Source organism: Mercurialis annua, linkage group LG1-X (genome assembly GCF_937616625.2).
Source record: "Mercurialis annua linkage group LG1-X, ddMerAnnu1.2, whole genome shotgun sequence".
NCBI classification, from domain to species: Eukaryota; Viridiplantae; Streptophyta; class Magnoliopsida; order Malpighiales; family Euphorbiaceae; genus Mercurialis; species Mercurialis annua.
Genome location: NC_065570.1, coordinates 61623754 through 61649187, shown reverse-complemented (window position 1 = coordinate 61649187; position 25434 = coordinate 61623754). Strand labels below are relative to the sequence as shown.

Below are 25434 nucleotides of genomic sequence, written 5' to 3'. Positions count from 1 at the left end.
CGGCGAGACAAAGGCGGAACGATGGAGGCGAAACGGCGGAGGCGCAACAGCGGAGGCGGAACGGCGGAAGCGAAGGAGTAGAAATTGTGAATTTTTTTTTCACAACTTAAAAAATTTACTGTTATATAAGTAAGAACGGTTGAGATAATGATGAAATAGAGATGAAAATGAGAGAAGCAAGAGGAGTCGTGCAGTAATGGAGATAACGCACAGCAAAATCGTGGAGAAGAGAAGCGAAAATGGCGAAGAAGAATGAAGAAACCGCCAATTGAGAAGGAAAATAAAAAAAACGGTAAAAAAGAAAGAAATCCCAAAAAAAAGGTTAGGTTTCATAAAATTGATGGTGTGAAAAGTAAAGATATGGATTAGGCCGTATAAAAGTAAAGTCTAGCCCAAATCCTGTATTTTATATAAAAAGCCCTTTTTATTTTAGTTTGATACCCCCACAAAGATAGCCAAGTTTAGTTTCTATATTAATTTTTTTTAATAATTAAAAAGGAATAGTGCTTGTGGAAAGAATTTAACTCACAACCTTAGTAGAATGTTGTCTATCGTTTATACCATTTGAATTATAGCTCGTTGATATATTATAGTATCTTAACCATCACTAATTATTATTTAATCCAATACAGAAATTGTTAACGAACTTAGTTTTTCATAAGTTATTTGTAATCTCAAAAAACAATTGATTTTTTCAATAGTTAAAAATACTTAAAACATCTATATAACTATATTAAGGGTATAATGGAAAATTAATTAAAAATATTTAATTTAACTTCTATTTTTCAGTTTCCGTGTAAATTTAATTCTACCTATTTTTATGTGATGGAGGAAGTATAAAACTGTGGTGCAAAAAAGTCTAAATAACACAGTAATATACTCATGAAGAAAAATCTCATGTTGATATCTATGTTCAGTAACTTTTATAGTCCCCTTAATTGTGCTTCCTTGACTAAGAACTTGGTTTTCCTTTTGACAAGGGTTCTGGAAAGTCAATGTAGATGATGCCGCTTTCTATGGGGCAAATAAAATTGGAAAATTTACGTATTTATCTAAAAAATAAAAATATTTGTACTCTTTATCTCTATACGGAAAGATTCTCGGTTTTAAGATAATTATGATTTTACTCCTTTATTATGTAGGTATTATAATTTTTTTGTAATTTATTTTCTTCGTATTTTTATCATACTATTATAATAAATTTATCATACTATTATTATTTTATTATCACAAATCTTATTAAAGTATTATCATAACCTTATCTATCTATTATCACAAACTTATCATATAATCGTATCATACTATTATCATAATTGTAATATACTATTATCATAGATCGTATAATATTATGATACTGATATGATAATGTTATGATACCAATATGATAATTAAGCACTGTTTTCTATAAAAAGTTGCTTTTTTGCATTGTTATGACATCGATATGATAATATTCATATGATAATCAAACGCTGTTTTCTGTAGAATTTTTTTTTTATCACAAAATCGTTTTTAATGCATATTTTTAGATCTGAAACTAAAAAAAATTCAAGAGTAATATTTTTAGATCTAAAGTTAAAATAAATCATAATAATTAGGAAAAAATCGCTAAAATTAAATATGAAGGAACAACAGAGCGATGGTGAATCGATGGCGGAGCGATGAAAAAACGGTGTAGAAGAAGAGAACAAAAATGGAGGAGAAAAGAAGAAACAGAGAAGAAGAATAAAAATGGAGAAGAGAGAGAGAGAGAGAGAGAGAGAGGGAGAGAGAGACAGAGAGAGAGAATAAAAAATATATGCTTAAAGTAAAAAATAGATATAATTATAATTAAAACATGTCTTAGAGTAAAAAAATAAATATTTTAAAAGGATGAAATATTTTTCTAACTTTTTCCGTTAGAAAATCATATTATTTTTAAAAATGAAATATTTGTCCTAATTTTTCCAATAAAATTGGCCTTGTCATACGAGACAACAATGAGGTTATAGTTCAAGCTTACGGCAAACTCATGGTTGATTCCTTTTTTCTTTGATCTGCAGAAACTATGAGTATTCGTGATGTTTTTAGAGATTGGTTAAATGTTACCATTGAATATGATGTTATGACCGTCGTGATGGAATTGTGAAACTAGAATTTGATTTGGAGTTATCACAGCAATTAAGAAATTTATCTTTTAGTTTTATAAAACGATCTGCAAATCCGACGACACATATTATAGCACAAAACGTCTGTCCCATTTTAGGTTATCCTGAATTTCTTACCGATATATTTAATAATGTCGCGATTATTCTAAAAAAAATGAGCTTAGTAAATTTCGGTGTACCTAAATGGGATTGCATTCTTAAAAAATAAAATGAAATAAAAAAATGTTAAAGAAGAAAATTTCCATGGTTAGAATTTCAAAATTTCACTACACCCTTAAATTTTCCATAAGTCAAAGCTAAGAAACTGAAACAATGACTACTCATTCAATAATGCACAAGTCTAATAATTGTATTTCAACACCATGTGACAGAACTTATTTCCACCGTCAAAATTAACTGGTTAGTTGGAAACTGTACAAAGCATGTAAGTTACTCATTCCCAATAATGCATAAGTCATGCTTGGCAGGCGGAAATATATATTCTTGACATAAATAATACACAAGATTACTTAAAATTGTTGTTGTTTGCAGAAATGCGTAGCCATGGCTGCTCATAAACTTTACCTGAAGGCCCTGCTTCTAATCATTTCTTTCACAATTTGTACTTCCGTTGACACCATTACTATAAATCAAACCCTTCATGATAGCCACCTTCTAATCTCCAAAAACAACAAATTTGCACTTGGATTCTTCAGCCCTGCAAATTCAACTTACAGATATCTTGGCATTTGGTATTATAAAGTCGGACAACATCCCGTCGTGTGGGTAGCTAATAGGAATCATGGAATCCATGGCTCTTCAGGAGTTTTGTCTGTTAACCGAAATGGAAATCTCATTTTGTATACGGACAATGACCGGAAAATTCCAGCGTGGTCTGCAAATGTTTCGGTTGAAATCACAAACGGCACTACTTGTGTTGCTCAGCTCTTAGATACAGGAAATTTGGTTCTGATGGAAAATCAAACCAAGAAGATCTTTTGGGAAAGCTTTGATTATCCTACAGACTCTCTACTACCAGGCATGAGACTTGGGCTGAATCGACAAACAGGTTTTCGCCGAATCTTAACATCATGGAAGTCGGCAGATGACCCTGGAATCGGAAAATACTCACTCGAACTCATTCCAACAGGATTTCCACAAGCTTTTCTCTATGAGGGTAGAAATCCAATTTGGAGAGCCATTCCATCGCAAACGGGTGTTGATATGGATGTAAGAGGATACAGGTTTGTTGATAATCAAGATGAGCTATCTATTTCGTATTATCTTAGGGATAAGTCTGTTACTATAACATGTATGGTGGACTATTCAGGATTTCACAAGCACCAAACATGGCATGAAAGTGAGGGGAAGTGGATAGAAATCTGGTCAACACCTAAACATCAATGCGACAAATATAGACGTTGTGGTGTTTATAGCAAGTGTAATCCAACACATTTTTTCGAATGTGAATGTTTACCTGGATTTGAACCGAGAAACCCAAGAGAATGGAATGTTATGAGAGATGGATCAGGTGGGTGCATCAGGAAACGAGCAGAATCATACAAAATGTGCACTCCGGGAGAAGGGTTTCTGAAAGTCAAACATACTAAATTTCCTGATGCATCAAATGCAACTTGGTTCGACACAATTAAGACTAGTGAGGATTGTGAAGCACAATGCAAAAAGAATTGCTCGTGCACTGCATATGCGAGCATTGATATTGTAGGGAAGGGCGCGGGGTGTTTGGTGTGGTTTGGCGAATTATTCGATACAACTGATCTTGTTGATTCAGGATTTGATTTGAATGTTCGTGTTGATGCACTTGAATTAGGTACTGATATATCTTTCTCAACTAATTTAGAGTTTGATTTTATTATTTTATTAATTTCTTCAACATTTTCTTTTTTCATTTCGTGCAGCTGCTTCCAGAAAATCGGACAGATTTCCAGGAAAGAAGAACATGGTTTCTATTTTAGCAGTCTCTGTAGCATCAGCTTGGTTTATGCTGATCCTATTTGCATTTCTGTTGCTAAAGAAAAAAAGAAAAACGGGTAAGAATCAAGTTCGCCATGCTTATTAATTTTACAAGGCATAAAGTCTGAAATTGAATTAGCATAATTTCTCCTTTGAGGGCAGCAGTGAGCGATAAATGGAAGAAAAGATTTGGAGAGACATTCGGAAATTCGTTCCGCCAAATAGATGCTGCAGCTGCAAATGAAGAGGGAGATAGTAGAAGCCCTCTCGACATTGCACTTTATAACCTTAGCACTATACTTGCTGCAACTCATAATTTTTCACCAGCAAACAAACTTGGACAAGGTGGCTTTGGCTCAGTCTACAAGGTATACAACTCTCTTCAGGTTGTGCAAAAACTGACCGGTAAATTCGGTTTGATTTAGTTTGATATTTTATAAACTTGATTTTAATTCAGTTTTTAAAGTAAAAAAGTTTAACTTTGCTTTTGCTACAAACCAAACTTAACAGAACAATAAATTTTGTTCTTTTAAAATCAGCCAGGTTTGATTTTGAAAAGAATTAACATTTTGGATTTCTTTGGTTTGCTTTCAACTGAATGCTCTCTATGCAATTATTAGAAATGTGTTTGCAGTTACAATATATTAATTCTCTTTCGTGGAACATGATTTTCAGGGTCGGCTGGATAATGGAAAAGAGATTGCAGTGAAAATCCTAGGGGAAAATTCCGGACAGGGGATAGAAGAATTCAAAAATGAAGTAATTTTAATTGGAAAACTTCAACATAAGAATCTTGTGAAGCTTCTAGGATGCTGCATTGAGGGAAAAGAAGCCATGTTAGTTTATGAATACTTGTCAAACAAAAGCTTGGACTTATTGTTGTTTGGTAAGTTAACATGATGCCAATTCTGTTTTACACACTATTTGAGCTATAACTCATTCGTTTATGATTTACATACGTTATGCTTCTTTGTAAAGAAAAATTATTGATCTTTTCTTACAGATGAAGCTAGAAGGTCGATCTTGGATTGGAGACAACGCTTTAAAATTATTGTTGGAATTGCTCGTGGAATTTTATATCTTCACCAAGACTCGAGGTTGAGAATAATTCATAGAGATTTAAAAACTAACAATATTTTATTGGATGAAAAAATGAATCCAAAAATTTCAGATTTTGGCATAGCCAGGATATCCAACGACGAAAATGTTCAAGAAAAGACGAATAAAGTTGTTGGAACATTGTAAGTTTCCTTCAAAACTAAGAGATATGGTGTAGCACAATAGGTATATTTAACTAATTTTTCATTATAGTTGATTTGATTATGCAGTGGCTATATGTCACCGGAGTATGTGGTGTTTGGAAAATATTCGTTAAAATCCGACGTGTACAGCTACGGAGTAATATTATTGGAGATAATTGCGGGCAAGAAGAACAACAAATTCTGTGAAGAGGATCCTTCTTTGAGCTTGATAGTACATGTAAGTGAATACACTTTCTGGGGCTGTCTTCACAAATTAATTTGAGTGCACCTTTTAATTGGATGTGATAAGAACTTGTAGGTATGGGAGCTATGGAAAGAAAAAAGAGCTCTCGAAATAGTGGATCCGTCGTTGAAGGAGCTATATGTTGCTGATGAAGCCTTGAGATACATCCAAATTGGATTATTATGTGTGCAAGAAGATGAAATCGACAGGCCAACAATGTTCAATGTTGTTCTAATGTTAAATAGCGATATATCTCTTCCGTCTCCAAAACACCCGGCATTCATCGGCAGTAGAAGATTTTGTAATAATCTTAAATTGCCAATTACGGAACAAAGATGTTGTTCTACGTATGAGATGACGATGACCACTGTTCTAAGTCGGTAGAAGATCGATATATGTACATATTGCTCAATTGATATTACTACTGCTAGTATACCTATTTTTGTATTTAGTTAGACTAAGAATACAAGAAAAGGCAGCAATTTTTCAGCACCAACTGTATGTGGATGTAGTTTCTCAATTTATTTGTGAGAAGTGAGAACCAAGGTGTAATAAGAAGGGGGGGTTGAATTGTTACTCACAAGAATTGCAGAATTAATATTTTGAGCAACTACAACGTTTGATGAAGAATTAGATTAGCGTTGAAAGACTCGCAATTCATAGTGATCTGGTGCTAACTCCGCCTACATCCACTCTAATAACTTGAGTGTTTTAGCAAGTTCACAGACAACTTAGAATTAATTAAACTAATCACAACCCACTCAAGTGTTTTCAAGGCTCAAAGTAAACCTAAGAAGTGATTTCAAACTTGCACTGAAACCTACACAAGTGTTAACACTAAAACTAACACAAGTGCTTTGCGCTCGTGAGTTGTCTAACAGTCATATTCTTTAACGGTCTAGCGGTAGAGGGGCAATCCTTTAGTGATAGAGGCCCAATGATAAACATTTCTATGAATACATGAACAGCAATTATGGAAGTTTGATTATTGACTTAAAATTCGGCTTCCATCATCGGCGGTCATGATGAAATTTAAGGGCTCAAATAAACTATAACACACATGCTTTCCGCAAGAACGAGGTAGGTATTTTAAATTAAGCAAGCTGTGTATGTACTCTATTTTTACCTAGTGTTTTTCTGGTGTTGTTTTTAAAATTTTATTCTATGCAGGTATTGAAGGCATCAAAAGTGCTAAAACATTTAAAAGGCACTGTACTATTTGTTTCTTTATATTTTATGTTTGACAGTAAAGTTGATAGGATTAGTTTTTTTTTTCCCTGATGGCTTTGATTTGAACTGTCTAGTAAAACTTATCCTATTACATTTTCTATTCTTTTAAGCTTGAACCCCGTTTGAAGGGATTTTAAAAGGATATATTTTGATCCCCCTATGCAAATGTATTCATTTTTTTTATTTTCACTGAACTTATAGTTGTTGTTAGAGTACCAGAGATACGACTCGTTCTCTGAATAATGAAGGCTCATTTGTGTATTAACTATGCAAAGAAAAGTCGCATTTCTGAAATGGAATACATAGCTAAAGGTGTAAATACAATTACTGAATGTGCTTAGGAATTTCACCTTTTCTGAGAATGGAGAGAGAATAATGAGCAGTGTCAATAAGGTCATGTATATTGTGCAGGGATCTCTCTTCGGATGCCACCATGAAAATCGCACGAACTTGGGCCTTCTTAGCCAATCTAGCAGCCAAATTAAGCGGCAGATCTGGGGAATTGAGGCTGCGAAGTAACTGCCGATACAGCGACAGAACACGTCCTCTGTTCCTCCTCAAATCTTCCGCTGTTGCCCATATCAGTCCTTTCGCAGCCATTGATGTATTAGCTAACTAGTCAAAACCCTGGGCTTATACAACCTGCAAGAAGAGTCACTCTCTTGCTTCAGTATAAGACTGCCAAAGATGCAGAAACATAAATAAAAAATAGCAAATGAAAACCCTAAATTTACTTTGAACCGGATGAATTGCAAATCGAGTCAGATGAAAACCCTAAATTCCAGAACCTTAATATGCTCAATTTAAAGACAAAACAAGCAATAGAAAACCAGCTGAAAACAACAAAATCCAAATATGCAAAGATCAAAGTTTGAGTCTTACCGGGGAAATTGTGCAAACTGTAAACCAAATGGGAAGCGTAATTACCTGATGTTTGAGCTGAAGTGGTAGTTTAAAACTGTGAATTGGGTAGTAAGGGTAAATTTGTACTTTTGAAATGGGTACTAAAAGAGCGAAGAAGAATTAGGAATCTCAAAAAAAAAATAAAAAAATGGAAACCGGAGGCAGCGAGGAGAGATGGAGAGGGGCCGTAACGAATTTGACGGAGATGGCATCAAATCTCGAATCCCTTCACAAATTACTCATCAAAAAAGCTGTTTTTGTTGATGATGAATCTTTTGCCAAGGCGTCTCTCACTTCTGAACAAGCCCGTACCATTAAGGTATCCATTCCATTCCACTTTATATTCATTCTCATCATCAATTTTATGATCTGCGTGGTTTTCAATTGATTATATCTGAACAAACCAACTCTACGTGAATTACTTACTCGACTCAGACTTCAAGAAGATAACGGGTGTACTGCTGCCTCACTTACAATTTAAACTGTGATGTTTTATTTGTAGAAATTGTTTTCTGGTTCCATTTTGCTATATACCATCAGAATTGGTAGCGTATGCCATCTTCCTTGGCCTGTCAAGGTATCTTGAAATTTTGTGAATGATGCAGGTTATCTCTGTGTAGGTTCTTGAACAAAGGGTAGAGACATTGGAAAGAGAACTTGATGCTGCCATTTCTGCTGCTGCTCGTGCCCGTGCAGAAAAGCGACAGGCTGAGGCCGCACAGAAGGCTGCTGAATTACGTCAACAAGAAATCACCAAAGAACTTGAGAACACCACGAGTATGTGCACCATGTCTGAATCTTTCATCTTGCATCTGTGGCAGCTTTATATAATTATAAACTTAAATACCTCTATTATCTATGTACAATATTCAGTATTCAACAATTTTTCTCGGATAACTCAAAATATTACATAAGCTTAGCTGAGTCACTTGTCCAACACCTGGAATGTGGAGGATGGAGCTTTTCTCTTTACTCCTGGATTCTAGTATGCTAAAGTGAAGCCAACTAGCCAAGTAAAAAAATCTTATCACTACCATAATCTAAAAAAATTGGTTAAACATATGTGAATCCATTCTTTCGATTAGCTGTGAAAAAAGTCTAATTGTCATTTTGCGGTTTTGTTACTTGGTTTTACATCTGTCTGGAAAAGTAAAGCACTAGACACTAAAATGGTAGTTTGTGCTTGATTCGATTTATACGTTGTGATATGGCTGCAGAGGTTTTTGAGCTGCATATGGAAGAGTTGCGTGCTAAGCAAGATGAAATATCCAAGCGTGATAATGATATTAAACTGCTGGAAGCTATAATTCGCACACTTGGGGGCAAAGAATCACACTCTACAAGTGGGTAACGCTCTCTTTCTAATCGTTGCTATTTTCATGTATTGTATTTTAACGAGTGGACTAAAATAGGGTTGTAAAGTGTTGAGCGAGTCTACTTGTATACAAATTCTTCCATTCCTCAAAATAAGCTTATTACTAAAATGAGTTCTGTTTTATTTGTTTTTACTGTATGGCATAGTAAAATGTTTATAGATGTATGGTTAACGCATTGGCAGATTCATAAATTTTATGTGGTGAGTTCATATATAAAGCATAAGTTTAAGCTTAACAAAAAGGGCTAGTTACATATAAATCCCTCACCTTTATACGAAATTGTAATTCTATCACGTCTTTTATCCATTCACTTTAATGTTTGCAATTATATCACAGTTTAAAAATCCGACGATTTTAATTTGACCTGGCAACGGAGTAAATGTTTGAGTGCCACATCACCCAAACACAATTGACGCCCGTGAAATTTATTGAATTTGAAATGGGTTCTGTATGATATGATGTTTTAATCTGTTCAAATTAGAGGAGTAATTGTTTCAGTTTGTAACAACTAATCTAAATTCTATGAAAATTAATTTGGAAATTATGGAATTTAAGCGAGATTAATATTAATTATACTCCTAAATTAAATTCAATCACAGGAATTAGGATAAAAGTATGAGCTTTAGTTTTGTTTGATAAAATGTGAGTCCTATAATAATAATAATAAAACGCTTACTTATAAGGAACAAACCCTAAATAAGAAAATATATTCTAATGAGGTTCAACCTTTTATTTGAACTAGTTTCGCATTACGTGCTACTATGCACGTGACTCGTCAATTTATATATTTATTACATTGGTTTATATTAGATATAAATAGAATACTTCAACTTACTAATTTTTGACTTCAATAACATTCACTTATATTTTATCAAATCAATTAAATTTACTACAATGTGTTTTATTTATAATCAATATATTAGTTAAAGTGTCGAGTTCAGATACGGAATTTTAGTGGCTTTATAAGATATATGTAAACAAAAGAGTGATAAAACATATTTGGGATTTTGTAGCTGTGAAGCAGTCCCTCTAAGCACAATGGATAATCAAGAGTAAACTAGAGTTTTTGGGAGCATCACTAAACCTCTTATAGCTACCTGGATTTGGAGGTGTTTTGAAATTGGGGAGTGAGATTAGCAGTAGTTTTGCACTAGAAATAACACTAAATTAGAGTTAGATTTAAGATTTAATGCTAAAATATACCATTAGCATCTCATTTTAGCGAGAAATTCTTGTGTGAATCCATGTAAGATTATGAACTATCTATTAAATGCATGACATATGGTGTTATTGAATGCCATATTCAATTTATAAAGAGCAACTAATTCTAACTAAAATATCACCAATTAATATAATATTTATTGATTGGTGGTTAATTATATTTAATAACGCCACGTGTCATGCATTTAATGAATAGTTCACAATCCCATACAGCGAATTAGGTTCGTACAAATATTTCTCCATTTTAGCATTACATCGTGTTATAAACGTAATTGTTTCTGAATGAAATTCAAAAAGAAAAACATATAATTATAAGCAAGAAACATATCAAATTAAGGTTGAATTCTTCTTTTCCTGCTCAAACATACAGATCATGATAGATCTATCTCTGCCCTTCGATATTTCAAGCTGCTAGAAGAAAAAAATATACTCCCTCCGTCCCAAAATAATAGTCCACTTTCCTTATTTTTTTATCTCAAAACAATAGTCCACTTTTCTTGTAAATTACAATTTAAAGTGTTTATTTTCCATATTATCCTTATTTAAAGTATAATCATTTATTGCTATTAGCCTGTAATCATAACATTTAATATTTAATAAGAATATGATAGGAAAAATAAAGATAAATTTGTGAAAAATTAGAGTATTAATTGTATTTCTTAAACTGTGTGAAAAAGAAAAAGTGGACTATTGTTCTGGGACGGAGTAATAAGAATAATTATAAAGTTGTTGATAATTACACCAACTACTTAGAGCCAAAGAGAACCAGAGTCCTTATAAAGAGGGTGGAATCTTTGCGCCGATAAAGACCGCGGGAACTGGCTGGCCTTGGAGATGCCCGGCCTCCGCCCCTGATTGTAATTATTTAGTGTTAGTTATGAATTTATGTAACTTGTATATGTGTTCTATTTTTATTGGTAAATATTTTTTATTGATATCTTCAGTTTAAAATTTATTAATTAACTAATTATGATTGATTGAAATTAATTTAGCAATAATTATAAATTGATATAATTATTAAAAACAATGAATCTAAAAATATAATTATTGTAAAAATAATTGGATTGGATCAATTTGTTTGAGAGCATAATTTTTCTTTTTTACTAAAATTAAGATGTTTTGAACTTTGAGCTTAATGAGAACTTTTGGCAAACTTTGATTTTTCTTTTCATTTGACCTTTCTCAATAGGTATACTTCAATCATTTTCAATAGTCAACAATGAATGGAAAAGTCATTATTAATAAAGGAAACAATTTTTTTTTTCTTTGCTCCGTTGTAACTTGTTTTTAATATTATAATATGGTAGAGAAGATTAATACGGGTTCAATGGCGGGTCAATTCTCCAATTTGCAGGCTCTGCTAGCGAGAGATTGGGAAGTTCGAGTTTGGCATATATTTTCAGGGAAGCAAATTTTGCAGCCGATCACTTCGCGTCTAGCTTAAATTTTCGGCTCTTGCATGATTTACATGGCGTGTCTTATAATCGTCATGTTTAGTTTCTTTTTTGTTTAGTCTTTGCCTCTCTCACTCGTGCCAAAAAAAAAGAGTGCAAACATAATTTGCAGAAATGATGAGCAGAAAGCATAGAGTAGAATATGTGCAGACTGTTTTACTTATAATCATTCATTTCACAGTTTGTACTTCTTTTGACACCATTACTGTAAATCAAACCATTATAGATGGTAACCTTGTTATCTCCAAACACAATAATTTCGCGCTTGGATTTTTTAGCCCCGGAAATTCCAACTTGAGATATGTCGGAATATGGTATTATAAAGTAGGACAGAAAACTGTTGTGTGGGTAGCAAATAGAAACCATGGAATTCATGGTTCTTCGGGAATTTTGTCGATAAATCGCAAAGGAAACCTCGTTTTGTATGACAGGGAAGTGATCGTATGGTCCACGGGAAATCTTTGCCAGAACTGTGTAGCTCAGCTGTTGGATTCAGGAAATTTGGTTGTGACAACTAAAAATGTTTCTTTCTGGCAAAGCTTTGATTATCCTACGGATACTCTGCTACCGGGAATGAAACTTGGGTTCAACCGAAACACAGGCCTGCACCGGGTTTTAAAATCATGGAAATCGGCAGATGATCCTGCAATTGGAGAGTACTCACTTGAAGTTGATCCCTCAGGATTGCCACAAATCTTCATGTACAAGGGCAGAAATCCTATTTGGAGAGCCATTCCAGTGCCACTAAAAACTTATGTGGACGTCAGGAACTACAGTTTTGTGAACAATGAAGAAGAGATAGCCTTTTCCTTCTTCATTCTTGATGATTCCGTAATCCTGAGAATTGTGTTGGACTACTCCGGAGATCACAAGCACGTGACGTGGCATGAAACTGAGAAAAAATGGAAGGAGATCTGGTCTGCACCCAAGTATCAATGCGAATCATACAGACGTTGTGGCATTAATAGTAAGTGTGAAGCAAAGGTTGTTAATCGAGTATTTGAATGCGATTGCTTACCTGGGTTTGAACCGAAAAACCCAAGAGACTGGTATATTCTGAGAGACGGATCCGGCGGGTGTGTGAGGAAACCGCAGGAACCGTTTTGCACAGATGGAGAAGGGTTTGTGAAACTGGAACGCGTTAAAGTTCCTGATACGAGAGCAGCAGCATGGGTGAACATGAGCACAAGTACTCGAAAGGATTGCGAAGAAGAATGCCGGAAGAGTTGTTCATGCGCTGCTTTTGCAAGCATATATATTATTGACAAAGGGTCTGGTTGCTTTCTTTGGTTTGGTGAATTGATTGATACAGTTGGTAACTCTGGCCGGGGAGTTGATCTTTATGTTCGTGTGGATGCACATGAATTAGGTACCCCCTGAATTCAAATTGCGCCTCGATTTAATTTAATCCCCTCAACTGTTTCTTGATTCTGTGTTTCCACCAATTTATGCAGCATCTTCCAAGAAATCAAAAAGAATTTTTGGAATGGAGAGTATGGTTTTCATTTTAGTACTATCTGTTTTTTCAGCTTGGTTTATGCTTTTCCTAATTGCATATTTGTTAGTCAAGAGAAACAGGACAAGGGGTAAGAAACCAACTTCCCTTTAGGTTTTCCATTCTTTATGTTCAAAGTTTAATTTAATTTTGTTCGAGACAGTAAGAGGTAGATGGAAGCAAAGGTTTGTACGGACTTTCCGCCAAACGGGAGACGGTAGACGTCCGCTAGACATAGCCTTTTACAATCTCACCACTATACTCGCTGCAACCAACTGTTTTTCTCCAACTAACAAACTAGGAGAAGGCGGTTTTGGCTCTGTTTTTAAGGTAACAAGTTCTACAATTCAGCATTTTGTTTCCATTTGAAACTCCGAAACTTATATAGATAAGCTATATTTGCAAAAAAAATATGTTATTTTTCCGTTTTAGTTAGCATTTTCGGTTTTAATATTTCCATTTCCTCCCAGTATAACTTTTTTTAAGTGTCTTAGAATTTGACAACATGATACTTTTTTAATTTTGATCTTAGGGAAAACTAGCTAATGGACAAGAGATTGCTGTGAAAAGGTTGGGGGAGAATTCAGGACAAGGAATAGAAGAATTTAAAAATGAAATTATGCTAATTGCAAAACTTCAACACAAAAATCTTGTCAAACTTCTAGGATGTTGCATTGAAGGAGACGAGGTGATGTTAATTTATGAGTACTTGTCAAACAAAAGCTTGGACTTTTTGCTGTTTGGTAAGTCAAATTTTTGAAAACTCTGCCATTTTAAGAATATTATTATTCATAGAAACATTTAATACAATTTGATGACTAAAAAAACTTAAGTTTCGTTACAGATGAAGTTAGAAGGTCAGACTTAAATTGGAGAAAACGCTTTAGTATTATTGTTGGAATAGCCCGCGGGATCTTATACCTACATCAAGATTCAAGAGTGAGAATTATTCACAGAGATTTGAAAACTAGCAATATTTTATTAGATGAAGAGATGAATCCGAAAATTTCAGATTTTGGTATGGCCAGAATATCTCAAAGCGAATTAATTCAAGAAAAAACAACCAAAATTGTTGGAACCTTGTAAGTTAACCCAAAATATAATATTATAATATTTTAAAACGTTTAACTATAATTTTATCTTATTCTTCCATTTATTTATAATGCAGTGGCTATATGCCGCCTGAATATGTTGTGTTCGGAAGATATTCAACAAAATCTGATGTCTACAGCTATGGTGTAATATTGTTAGAGATTATTTCGGGCAAGAAGAACAATAACTTTTGTAAAGAGAATACTTCCTTAACTTTGATAGAACATGTAAGTCGGAAAAAAAAATTATGTATGCCAAGTTTTAATTCTTAATCTTTAATGTGATAAATATTTATACGCAGGTTTGGGAGTTATGGAAAGAGAATAAAGTATCGGAAATAGTTGATCCGCTACTTGATGAGACATATGACTGTGATAAAGCCTTGAGATACATTCAAACCGGAATGTTATGTGTACAACGAGATGAAACCGACAGACCGACCATGTTCGATGTTGTTCTGATGTTAAATAGTGATATATATATCCCTGCGCCCAAAGAGCCTGCATTTGTTGCCCGTAATCATTTATGTAATAACTCCAAAGTTTTGATGGGAGAAGAAATATCATGCTCTATAAATGAGATGACCATCACAGTGATGGTGAGTCGCTAATTGTGATAGTTAAATCAATAATTTCCAGAATATGCATATTTATATTTCTAATTTATGTCTACCATCGAAAACGATTTCGAGATATACTCCCTATGTTTTCTTATAATTGTCCTTTTTCAAGTTTTTTTTGTTCCAAAATATTTGTTCATTGCAAGTTTCAATGGCAAATTTCAGAAATATTTTCTTTGTTGCCCTTTAGTGTAGTTAGTGGAGTAGAGAGAACATTTATCAATATTTGGACTTTTAGTATATCTATGTAAGATTATTTTGTTAGTTATGTAAAATTTTAATAACTTTCTTAATACGTGTAATTTGTTAAAAATGAACAATTAAAAGGGAAGATAGGAAATATTCACAGAAACTATTAAGTTTAACTAACAGTTTCGTAACTGACTGAATTATAACTCATTTACACAATGTAACAAAGAATACAGAACACATTTTTTCTTCCTATCTTTTATCAGCTGAACCTCTTTCATAATGCTGATAATTCCTTAATTTAATATTTTCATATCTATCTCTTTCCGAGTAACGTCAATGGAAACTAGATCATAAGCCAGAGGACGAGCGTATTGATTATCACAATAAACAAGTGTATGTGATGACTTCAGAACTTGCGAATCTACTAATAAGAAAGTTAGTCATTGAAGTTCACAAGTCACATTTGCCAAAGCCATGTATTCAGCCTCTGAACTTGACTTGGATATAGTTGTTTCGTTTTTGATTTTCCAAGAAATAAGAGAAATTCCAAGGAAAACACAAAAGCCATCTACTAATTTTCTTGTATCGAAACAAATTGCCCAGTCTGAGATTAAGAAAGCTTTAAGTTTCTGAGTGTCAATAGCATGAACGAACAAGCATTCAAACTCGTTATCGAGTAGATAAGCTATCATAATACGGGCATTTGACGAGGAAGAGGGATTCTTTGTAGAAAATCTTAATCTCATTGACACAAATAAAGTACAACAGTTTATGCCAATGCGAGGAATTTCAAAATTAAAATTCAATAGTTCAATTGAAATATTAAGTTGGGAAGCATGCATTAAAATATGGGTTTTTTTCTTCAAAAATAACCAACTTTTTAATTTGGTTTACAAAAATACAAGCACACCTTCTTAATTGCTAAACTACGGTACATGGGAAAGTTATTTACATTTATACGGTTTTTATAAATATCCCAAATAACAATCAAAATCCTAACTCTCTTCTCATTATTCTTCCCCCTCTATTCTCTAAAACTATGATTCATTTTTCATGCCTTTTCGTTGTTCCGCCTCCGTCGTTTCGCCGTCGAAGTTATTATCTCTGTCTGTTCTCACTGCAGCGGTCACCATTATTATTCTATTCATCTTTCCATTATCATTTTGATTTCAAATCTAAAGTTTTCTTCTTCTTCTTTTTTTCGTTTTCAGATTTACAATTTTTTAATTTATTACTTTTATATAACAGTAGTTTTTCACCATTAAACATGTATAAATATTATCTTTAAAGAATATACTACTACTTTTCATGTTACATAAAATAATTGTAATTTTATGGAATAAAATTTTGTTATTTCTACATTTTTATTGTATTTGGTTATATATCTACCTTTTTTTTACTTTGCAACACGGTTTGTCAATGATGGTTGATTGTTGAATTATTTTAATGTTACAGCGTTATTAATTTTATGTTGATATTGTGTTTTTCTTGATTTTAACGTTGACGAATAAAATAATATTGTTCGTGAAATAAACTAAAAAAATAAAAATTAAACTAAGACTGGATAATGATATGTTAATATTAGAGAAGAAAATAAATAATAATATTAAATTATTATAAGGTTACAGTATTGATATTATGTAGATTTTTGGTTAATTTTATCATTAGTGAAGAAGAGAAAATAATGTTGACTCATTGTAACGTTACAATATTGATAGTATGTTGATATTTAGTTGATTTTAGCATAAGCAAAAAAAATCATATCATATGTAAAATAAAATAGAAAAAATCAAATTAAATTGAAACAATGTTGAAACAATAAAAATTAATGTAAAATAAGATTTAAAAATTTAAATTAGTTAGTTTATTAAATGTTGTTGATATTGTGTTTATATTAAAACTTACAAAAAACGTTAACAGTCAAAATTCAAAAAACAAAACTAAAAGCTAAAAAATTAAATACATGATAAATATAACGTGCATAAAAAAAATGAAAAAAAAAAGTAAAAAAAATGAGTTCATGTAGAAAGTAAAAAATTTAGAAAAATATTATAAAATGAAAAACAAAATTGGTGAAATGGAAATATTTAAAAAATAAAAAAGATATTGTAGAAAAACAGTATCTCATAAAGTCTTTAAAATATTAAAAGAGAACTATTAAAAATACTATTAACCTTTCATATAATGTACAAATTAAATTTTATGGTAAATTTTAGTACAAAACAGTCCCTAACAGTGTTAAATACTACAGAGAACAAAAGGTCAATTTGGTTCCTAGAATTATAAAAGTAGATTAAACAATTCTTATTATATTATGGTAATAAACAAATCTATTATTTAAAAAATAATTAAAATTTTAATATAGAAATCTCGTTATAACAATAAAGTTTCATATATTATCTTCATCTAATGAATTTTTAATACTAAAAACTATATTTTAACAATATTTAAATTTTATAAGTTATAATAAATGTAATAATTTTTTAAATCAAATACAAAAGTAAACCAAGTAAAATATTCCAGTGCTTTTAACAGTTTGATTCATCACCATAATACAACCAAATATTCCCATAAATGCTTATCTTAAAACATACTACAGTGTTTTCTTTTAGAAGTTATAACTACATAATATTACACTTCAATTTGATATGAAATCACCCATAATTTTTCATCGATTAAACAAACATAACAGATAAATCATTATCTGATTCATACTTGCAGATTAATCATAAAACTATATTTTAATTGTGTACTCTTGCAATCAAGGGATATGCAAAAATAATAGAAGTGATGAGACAACTTACTTGGAGATGATAAGCACTAAAAGTCGATTATCAATGAAGATTTCTTATCTTTCCGGCAAAAAAGATAAGCACTAAAAGTAACAGAAATCCATTTATTTATTTTTTTACAAAAAAATAACTGGAAATGAAAATGCATCCCAAAACAAAGAGAAATTTTTAGAATCAATCAAACTAAACAAGATGACCAAATAACACGAACCTTAGAAGCGTAGAAAGAAGCAAAAACAAATAATTCAATTCTGCAGATTAACTACACCAAGTTGATCACCATCAAGCCTCTTTTCTTCTCAGATACTCAGACATAATGCAGCACATGAGCATTCAAACTCATTATCAAGTAGCTCGGCTTGGGATATAAAACACAGCAATATGATGAACACAAACAAACACTTGAGAAAACTAACTCGGTATCAACGACAAAAAACATAAGCAGCCACATCAAGGCAACATAAGCAAAATTATGCCACCAAAATGGAACTACAAAGAATTCATGGGTTGACATTAGCAAGCTTACTACATAAGCATAGAACATCTTAACAAATAACATTCTGCAAATTGTAATTAAAGACAAGCTGTGCCAGTGATACGGAAGCATATGAGTCCAAACATGGTATGAGCAATCTTACTAGACAAAGCAGAACTTTTGGAATTGACCCCAACCCAGCAAGAGAGCTAGACAGCCATCATCAGTATCGAAACTGCTAGTACCACTATTGACACGTTCCAATCAACAAGGGCAGCAACAGCATGCTACAGGTGTTCATTACCACTTGCTTTAGCTATTCACGAACCATGACTATCATACAAGAGACCAGGTGTCAGCTGCCACTTCACAGCTACAATCACGGACTCGTATGCTACTCACTACATTAAGCAACATGAATCAAACTCCACATGCTGTGTATAAATATGGTAAGGTAAAGTCTAGTGAATTCCCCAAACAGAAACATGTTACCATGTCCAATTACTGCAGCTGTGATATTCAAAGCAGCATGCCATGTTTGACATATGTTTCCGCATGGACGTACTAACAGGTCCAATTAATGTGCGGCATCATCTACAGGAAATATACGTTCATCTTGCACCCCACCTTTAGAATGCAACTACAACCCCAACTCATGACCATATTCTCAAAGCATAACAAATCAAATACCAGAAATAAACCAGATCAACATCAGACCACTGAGTGACACGAAGTACTACACATAAACAAAAGACTGACTTCGTTTCTTACCAATGATCAGAAAATTATGAGAAATCACAATCACGATCATCCATCTACATTTAACAAACAGCATCAACAGCCACAATAGCCAGAGCATCAACAATCTGCACATCTGCCCCCATAGCAGTCTTTCCCGATCATAGCTATAAAACCCAATAAATCATTCAAATTAAATAGAGACTCCTACTACATAAGCAACAAACAAAAACGAATCACAAAGTTCTGAAAAAAGTGTGCTGAAAATTGAAACAATAAAAAAAATGCAGCAAAGGGAGAAAAACACAATTATGTAGCATACATCTCATAACTTTTATGGATCCCAAACAGACAACATAGTTCGTACGTACCAAACAGACTGTTAAGAAACAGAAAGCATTAGGATGGGCATAGAAATGTATAGGTGCCAAAGTAATTCCAACCCTACCAAAACTAGCACATTAAATTCTGACCAGAACATTAATGATGCTATTAAGTGATCAACATTGGTAACTGTGCCAATAGAATGCACTTGTTATATCTCTGCAACTCTCCCATACAAGCGCAACTTCATTCCTACAAATTATTTAAAAACATGGATAAGTAATCTATTTATGATTGTTTTAAAAGGATAACACATGGCAAAATTGCTTACATCAACATCTGAATTATGTGGGGATGGACTACCAGATGCAGCAGGCCGTCCACGAGGTGAAACACTTCGCGGAGTAAAAGAACGATCATCACGACTACGTCTATCAGGACTTTCTCCCTTTGAAGGGGAAACCTTGCGAGGAGATGGACTCTTTCGAGGACTCGGGCTACGCCTAACAGGGGATGCACTGCAAAACAATTAGCAGCAATCAGAAAGTAATAATGATAAACAACAGAAAAATGTTATCATGAATCGTCTAAACATTAAACAGTGACATTGATTAGCAATTTTGTAAACCTTCCCATTGACCGACTGGTACTCCTCCGCGCATCGTCATATCGACCTCTGCCCCGACCCTTAGAATAATCCGGACTTGCACTACGACTCCTACTTCGTCGACGGTAGTCTCTCTCTCTTCCCCGATATTTATCACGCTCAACTTTGTCCAAGCTTCTGCTGCGACTTCTCCTTTTGTAGTCTCTATCTCGATAGTCATCTTTGCTTCTGAGGACATGAAACAGACACCAGCAATGAAATAAAAATTAAATCCACACTGAACCACCAATACACTACAATCTACACTATAATCAAAGAGGTTTGGAAATTGTTATCTTAATAATTATGCTGGAAATCTTGCTTTCATACTGTAAACTGTCACTATTTTAGCACATTGAACGGACAAATGTTTTGATTGGCTTTACACTGATGGGCTTAATAGAAACACATATAATGCACCCTAAGTTTTCTTATAGTTGTATACAATAAACATCAAGTTGTCTAAAATAGGTCAGCAGAAATAGGAAACTTTTGGCAGAGTTCTCCACAAAAGGAACTAAATGTTCAAAATAAGATAAACTAAATGTTGTTACATATATCAGTAATGTACCTTTTCCATTGTACTTCTTTGAGTTTTAAAATTTAAATAACTAATAATTTCAACTAAAACTGCATGATTTTGCATATGCTTAAAACGACCAATAGAGATAGCCTTGAACAGCCATCTCTGATTCCAATAAATTATAACCTAAAATAAAATGATAGAAAATTTTGAGGAAAAGAACACAGCAAGAAGATTATGCTGTCATTTTAATGGTAGTACGGATAGACAAGTCCTAAAGGAGACCAAGTCTATCACTTGACTAAAGTAAAGCAATACCATTTTGTCACATCAACATAAAAAAGAAAAAAGGAAGCAGGGACTGAGTGAGGAAGAACATTTACCTTCTCTTAGGACTACGACTGCGACTGCGACTGCGTGACTTGTATCTTGATTTTGGAACAGGTTCCATGATTCTTCCTTTTTGACTGAGACAAAGGAACAAATTAGTAAATAAAAAAACAATTAATTTAGTAAATACGATCTTAAGACCATTAAGGCTATAAATAAACCAAGCAAGCATGAGTGGCTCGGTGTTCAGCTCCATAAGAGGTCGGCTCAAACTCGTTCGTTACTTACTCTAAATAAACAAGCTCAAACTCTAATTTATGTATAATTATTTAAAAGAGCTGAGCTTGATCCTCCTTATGTTTAGCTTGCATAAATTCACAAAGCGCTCATTTATGAGCTTGATACGAGCTCATGAGCCGGCTCATATATGAACTCGTAAACTAACTTGTATTAAGTAAAATGATGTAATTTTGATTAAAACTACGTAGTTTTTAGTTATTTAATCGACCTACGTTCAATTAGATCTTAAACGAGCTGGGTTAGTTTTAGATGTTAGACGAGCTTGGTTAGTTTATATGTCAAACGAGCTAGGTTCATATTCGTTCATTTAAGTGCAAAATGAGAGCTCGGCTCGTTTAGCACTTAAGTGAACAAGCTCAAACTCATTTAGCAACTAAACGAACACGAGGTGAGCTTGATCTGAACATGAATACTGTAAAATTTAAATGAATCGACCACGAGCTCAGTATTAAAACCTCAAACGAGGCTCAAGCCGAACATAAACACATCATTCGTGTAACGAGCAAAACATTACACCTCAAAGCATGGCCAAATTCATTTACAACCCTACATGATATAATGGAACATTCACAAATTTAAGTAAGGATATCGTTTTAGTTATTAAAGGCGACTAAAGGGGACCATTGGTCCTAGAGCCTGAAGCGCAAGGCGCGAAGCGATGCAAGGCCTTTTGGAAAAAAGGCGACTAAATAATATATATATATATATATATATATATATATATATATATATAAAGTACTATGATCATAAACCCCATATAAATATAAAGTAAAAACTTAAAAAAGTTTAGAACTTTAAATATAAATTAAAAACTTAAGAAAAGGCGAAGTCAAAGTCTTTTGCATGAAGAAGAATTTGACTGTTAACTTTCTTCTTTTTTTCTATTTTTTATTGTCTTGTTAAACGTGATTTAAATAGAGTTAAATTAGGTTAATTTTTAAACGATTAGGATAAATTTTCTTCAAGTTTTTAATAGTTTTAGTTTCAATAAAACTCCTTTAACAGGCCTGCATGTTAAAACCAGGTCAAATTAGGGTTTTATTTCAAAAGGAAATAAAATAGGCCCGCATGTCATAGAGGCGAGCGCCTCTGTGACAGCGCCCGCCTCTCGGCGGAAGAGGCCCCTTGGCCATCGCCGCCTCAAGCATGCCTTTAATAACTATGGATATCAAACAAGACTAACTAATCTTACATTCTTTCAGCATTGGGCCCATATTTCGCAAACTGAACTGTTATCTCACGACCATCAACAACTCTTCCTGAAATGAGAAGAGATATTGGGTGTTAAGAGCATGTGCAAACACAGTTTTATGCTTAATTAGATGCTGGGTGGAAAGCAGGAACCACCGTACCATCCAGCCTTTCTACTGCCTTTGATGCCTCATCAGCATACTTATAGCGCACAAATGCAAATCCTCGCGAGTCACCGGTCCTGAAAAACCAAAGTAAATATAGAAACTGTTTATAAACGAAAAAGAAGATAAAAGAATAGTAACAGTTACTATCATTTAATGACAATAAGAAAGAGAACATATAGTAGCAAAGAAAAAACATAAATGAACTTTAACACCAGGAATAAGTAGCCAACACTTTTCTCCAGACACAGGCAAGTAATAAGCTATAATCAGATCCTTAAACTTATCACCTATCTACTTAAGGGCCAAAGCCATCACGAATTTACCATTAATTTGACCATAAACAGGGGAAAAAATATGTAAAGAACTCCATAAATGCCTGCCCATAACCCAAAGCCAATATGTAAAGAACTCCAATAATGTTAACTAGTTGCTTTGCTTATGAAGCCTCTTTCCTTTAAATTGAATTCCATTTACTATTCAATAGAAATTATTAACATTTAGCAAGACCATTAATTGCTAGAATTCAATTGCTGCGACTATAAGGAAAACAAAGATACATGTAGATAAATAGCTATCAGACTCAAAATAATAACTAAACTTAATTTAAAATGATTAAACATTAAGCAAAGTTCACAATTAGCTACCCTAAAATCCACAACAAAAACAAATAACCTAACCTAATACTAAAATCACAACTACAATCATCGAAGAACCAACAGAAGACAAACCTTCGGTCTCTGGGGATAAAGATATCGACCACCTTCCCATACTTATCGAAAAGGGGAAACAGATCATCAGCCGTAGTACCTAACCATCAATTAGGTCAAACAAGAATAATTAATCAATCAATAAAACAAAGAAACTGACAGCTAAAAGAGCGACAGAGAATTAGAAAAGAGCTTACGGAATGTGATGTTGAGAACGAGAAGGGAGTATGTATCGGTGATATCGGGAGGTCCTGACCTGCCAAAGTGAGACATTTTCTCCAACTTTAGAGAACAGATTAGGATTAGGGTTTGATGTTGTTGTGGCTGTATGTGTTGATTCTTTACATAGGAAAGATTGTGTATAAAATTTAATAACGCCCTTGTATTCTTCTTGTATTACTTATCCTGCCATTTCGAGTTTTCTTTTTCTTTTTTTTCTTTTTTTGATAATTTGGGGAAGGAAAACGCTTATGGGTGGAATTGAATCTAAAACCTTAGCAGTTTGTTGTCTAACACTTAGAGAAACACCAACGCGGGTGTGCCTCCAATTGAACAGAACGAGCTTAGCCATTTTTCGTTCGATTTTATAGTTGTACTTTTGATTTTAATTTTTAAAAATATTAAAATGTTTATCGATTTAATTTGCAAAAAAAATGATTATTACATAAAGATAATCATTTTTTAAAAAATTGAATTTAACAGCTATTTTAAGATCATCTAATTACTTGTTTAGTTAACAAATTAAAAAGAAATAATTTGTGAGCAATTTTGTTAAACGAACAACATTAAATATAAAAACTTTAATACTAAAGTCAGATATATAACCTTTCCCCGCTAAAATATGTTATCCAGTTGTTGCGATAAAATTTTGCAAGAAGCCTTTCCTTTTTTTCTAAATAAATCCTAATTGTTTAGAATTTTTTTCTTATATCTTCTCCAGCAACCGTTAATAATTTAATTTTTTTGTTGGTGGTTGTCATCCCTTTATTGATGCTGTTTTAATTTCATAAAATATAGTAATAAATAGCCAATTTTTTTATCTTTTTTTGTTGATGGATTAAAACTTATAAACGAAAAGCAATTCAATTACCAAGAAGCGATGATATATTGAAGATTTTTCGACATCAAAATGAAATCGTTTATGAGTTATATTAGTTTTATTTATTTTTCGTTGTTTGTTTTTTCTGAATATTTTATCTTGTCTTTTTTGTGAAAGGTTTGTTATTTTTTCTCTGTGAAAGGTTTGTTGTCTCTTTTTTATGAAAGAGTTATCAAATGGTGATTGAATCGGATGCTATGAGTTTGTGGGATTGGAGAAGTTTGATCGAAGACTGATTGAAGACTATACTTAATTAGAGAAAGAGTTAATAATTTATTTTTATTTTTGTAAGTAAGATCTACGAATCAGACAAAATAACCTTGTCTATTAACGTATACTTAAAAAATATCTTTAAATAAAACAAATTAGGCTTAAATGCACCAAAAATAATCAACTTTTGCGTGTTTTTGGTATTTAACATTATTTTTTAATTTTGGCATATTCAACATGAACTTTCTATTTTTTTACAATTAAGACCACGAGTGTTTTCCTCTGAAAAATAGTGTCGTTTTACATCCAAAACGGCGCCATTTGAACATAAAACGGTGTTATTTTACATCTAAAATGGTGTTGGTGTCTTTAATTGCAAAATTTTGAAAGTTCATGTACTTTTTTACTAAAATTAAAAGATTATGTTAAAAAAAAACACGCAAAAGTTGGTGACTTTTGGTGCATTTAAGCCAACAAATTAAGTGATTTTCAATGTATAGTTATAGAAAATGAATAATACCCCCTTTAATCTTTAAATAACTCCATAAGTTTAATTTAAACTTCAAAGTTTCAATTTATTTCAAACTAATAAAAATCAACATAATTTACTAACAAACCTCATTTTCAATTTAGTCATAATTATCCCTAAATAATCATTGGACATTTTAAATAAACTTTATTATATTAATGAATGATAATAAGTGTTTAATGAATGCATAGAGCAAGGTTAGAGTACGAATGTGAGTGTGACAAATTATTCAAGTGATG

At 32.7% G+C, this 25434-nt stretch overlaps 5 protein-coding genes across 11 annotated transcripts; 3 read left to right on the top strand and 2 right to left on the bottom strand.

Moving 5' to 3' along the window:
- The first annotated feature begins 2444 nt into the window (after nucleotides 1–2444).
- On the top strand, nucleotides 2445–6182 carry LOC126660656 (G-type lectin S-receptor-like serine/threonine-protein kinase RKS1). 4 transcript variants are annotated; one of them, XM_050354260.2, is made up of 7 exons: nucleotides 2462–3954; nucleotides 4043–4174; nucleotides 4263–4483; nucleotides 4773–4983; nucleotides 5101–5338; nucleotides 5426–5576; nucleotides 5658–6182. In XM_050354260.2, exons 1-7 carry the CDS (start codon nucleotides 2688–2690, stop codon nucleotides 5964–5966), a joined length of 2529 nt encoding a protein of 842 aa, XP_050210217.1. In that variant the 5' UTR covers nucleotides 2462–2687; the 3' UTR covers nucleotides 5967–6182. The 4 variants fall into 4 exon arrangements, with proteins under 4 accessions (XP_050210231.1, XP_050210217.1, XP_050210210.1 ...); XM_050354253.2 differs by having other exon boundaries at nucleotides 4260–4483; XM_050354267.2 differs by having other exon boundaries at nucleotides 2465–3954; nucleotides 4260–4465.
- Nucleotides 6183–7052: 870 nt separating this feature from the next.
- On the bottom strand, nucleotides 7053–7830 carry LOC126660679 (uncharacterized). Of its 3 annotated transcripts, none has more exons than XM_050354305.2 (2): nucleotides 7740–7830; nucleotides 7053–7454 (listed from the first exon to the last, which is right to left on the bottom strand). In XM_050354305.2, the coding sequence occupies exon 2, from the start codon at nucleotides 7410–7412 to the stop codon at nucleotides 7137–7139; it is 276 nt and encodes a 91-aa protein (XP_050210262.1). In that variant the 5' UTR covers nucleotides 7413–7454; nucleotides 7740–7830; the 3' UTR covers nucleotides 7053–7136. The 3 variants fall into 3 exon arrangements, with proteins under 3 accessions (XP_050210262.1, XP_050210245.1, XP_050210254.1); XM_050354288.2 differs by having other exon boundaries at nucleotides 7695–7782; XM_050354297.2 differs by lacking the exon at nucleotides 7740–7830 and adding an exon at nucleotides 7547–7703.
- A 23-nt stretch (nucleotides 7831–7853) lies between these two features.
- On the top strand, nucleotides 7854–9213 carry LOC126660676 (uncharacterized). Its single transcript, XM_050354286.1, has 3 exons — nucleotides 7854–8034; nucleotides 8336–8492; nucleotides 8933–9213. The coding sequence occupies exons 1-3, from the start codon at nucleotides 7864–7866 to the stop codon at nucleotides 9064–9066; spliced, it is 462 nt and encodes a 153-aa protein (XP_050210243.1). The 5' UTR covers nucleotides 7854–7863; the 3' UTR covers nucleotides 9067–9213.
- A 2402-nt stretch (nucleotides 9214–11615) lies between these two features.
- Nucleotides 11616–15046, top strand: LOC126673196 (G-type lectin S-receptor-like serine/threonine-protein kinase RKS1). Its single transcript, XM_050367255.2, has 7 exons — nucleotides 11616–13135; nucleotides 13221–13352; nucleotides 13425–13591; nucleotides 13794–14004; nucleotides 14106–14343; nucleotides 14430–14580; nucleotides 14655–15046. The coding sequence occupies exons 1-7, from the start codon at nucleotides 11881–11883 to the stop codon at nucleotides 14961–14963; spliced, it is 2463 nt and encodes an 820-aa protein (XP_050223212.1). The 5' UTR covers nucleotides 11616–11880; the 3' UTR covers nucleotides 14964–15046.
- A 3312-nt stretch (nucleotides 15047–18358) lies between these two features.
- On the bottom strand, nucleotides 18359–23707 carry LOC126660025 (serine/arginine-rich splicing factor SC35). 2 transcript variants are annotated; one of them, XR_008789896.1, is made up of 10 exons: nucleotides 23555–23707; nucleotides 23379–23457; nucleotides 22645–22724; nucleotides 22485–22551; nucleotides 21046–21129; nucleotides 20122–20328; nucleotides 19825–20011; nucleotides 19492–19745; nucleotides 18924–19336; nucleotides 18359–18832 (listed from the first exon to the last, which is right to left on the bottom strand). XR_008789896.1 is itself a non-coding variant. In XM_050353354.2 (8 exons), the coding sequence occupies exons 1-8, from the start codon at nucleotides 23628–23630 to the stop codon at nucleotides 19740–19742; spliced, it is 786 nt and encodes a 261-aa protein (XP_050209311.1). In that variant the 5' UTR covers nucleotides 23631–23707; the 3' UTR covers nucleotides 19465–19739. The 2 variants fall into 2 exon arrangements, 1 of the variants encoding a protein (XP_050209311.1); XM_050353354.2 differs by lacking the exons at nucleotides 18359–18832; nucleotides 18924–19336 and having other exon boundaries at nucleotides 19465–19745.
- Between the last annotated feature and the right edge of the window lie 1727 nt (nucleotides 23708–25434).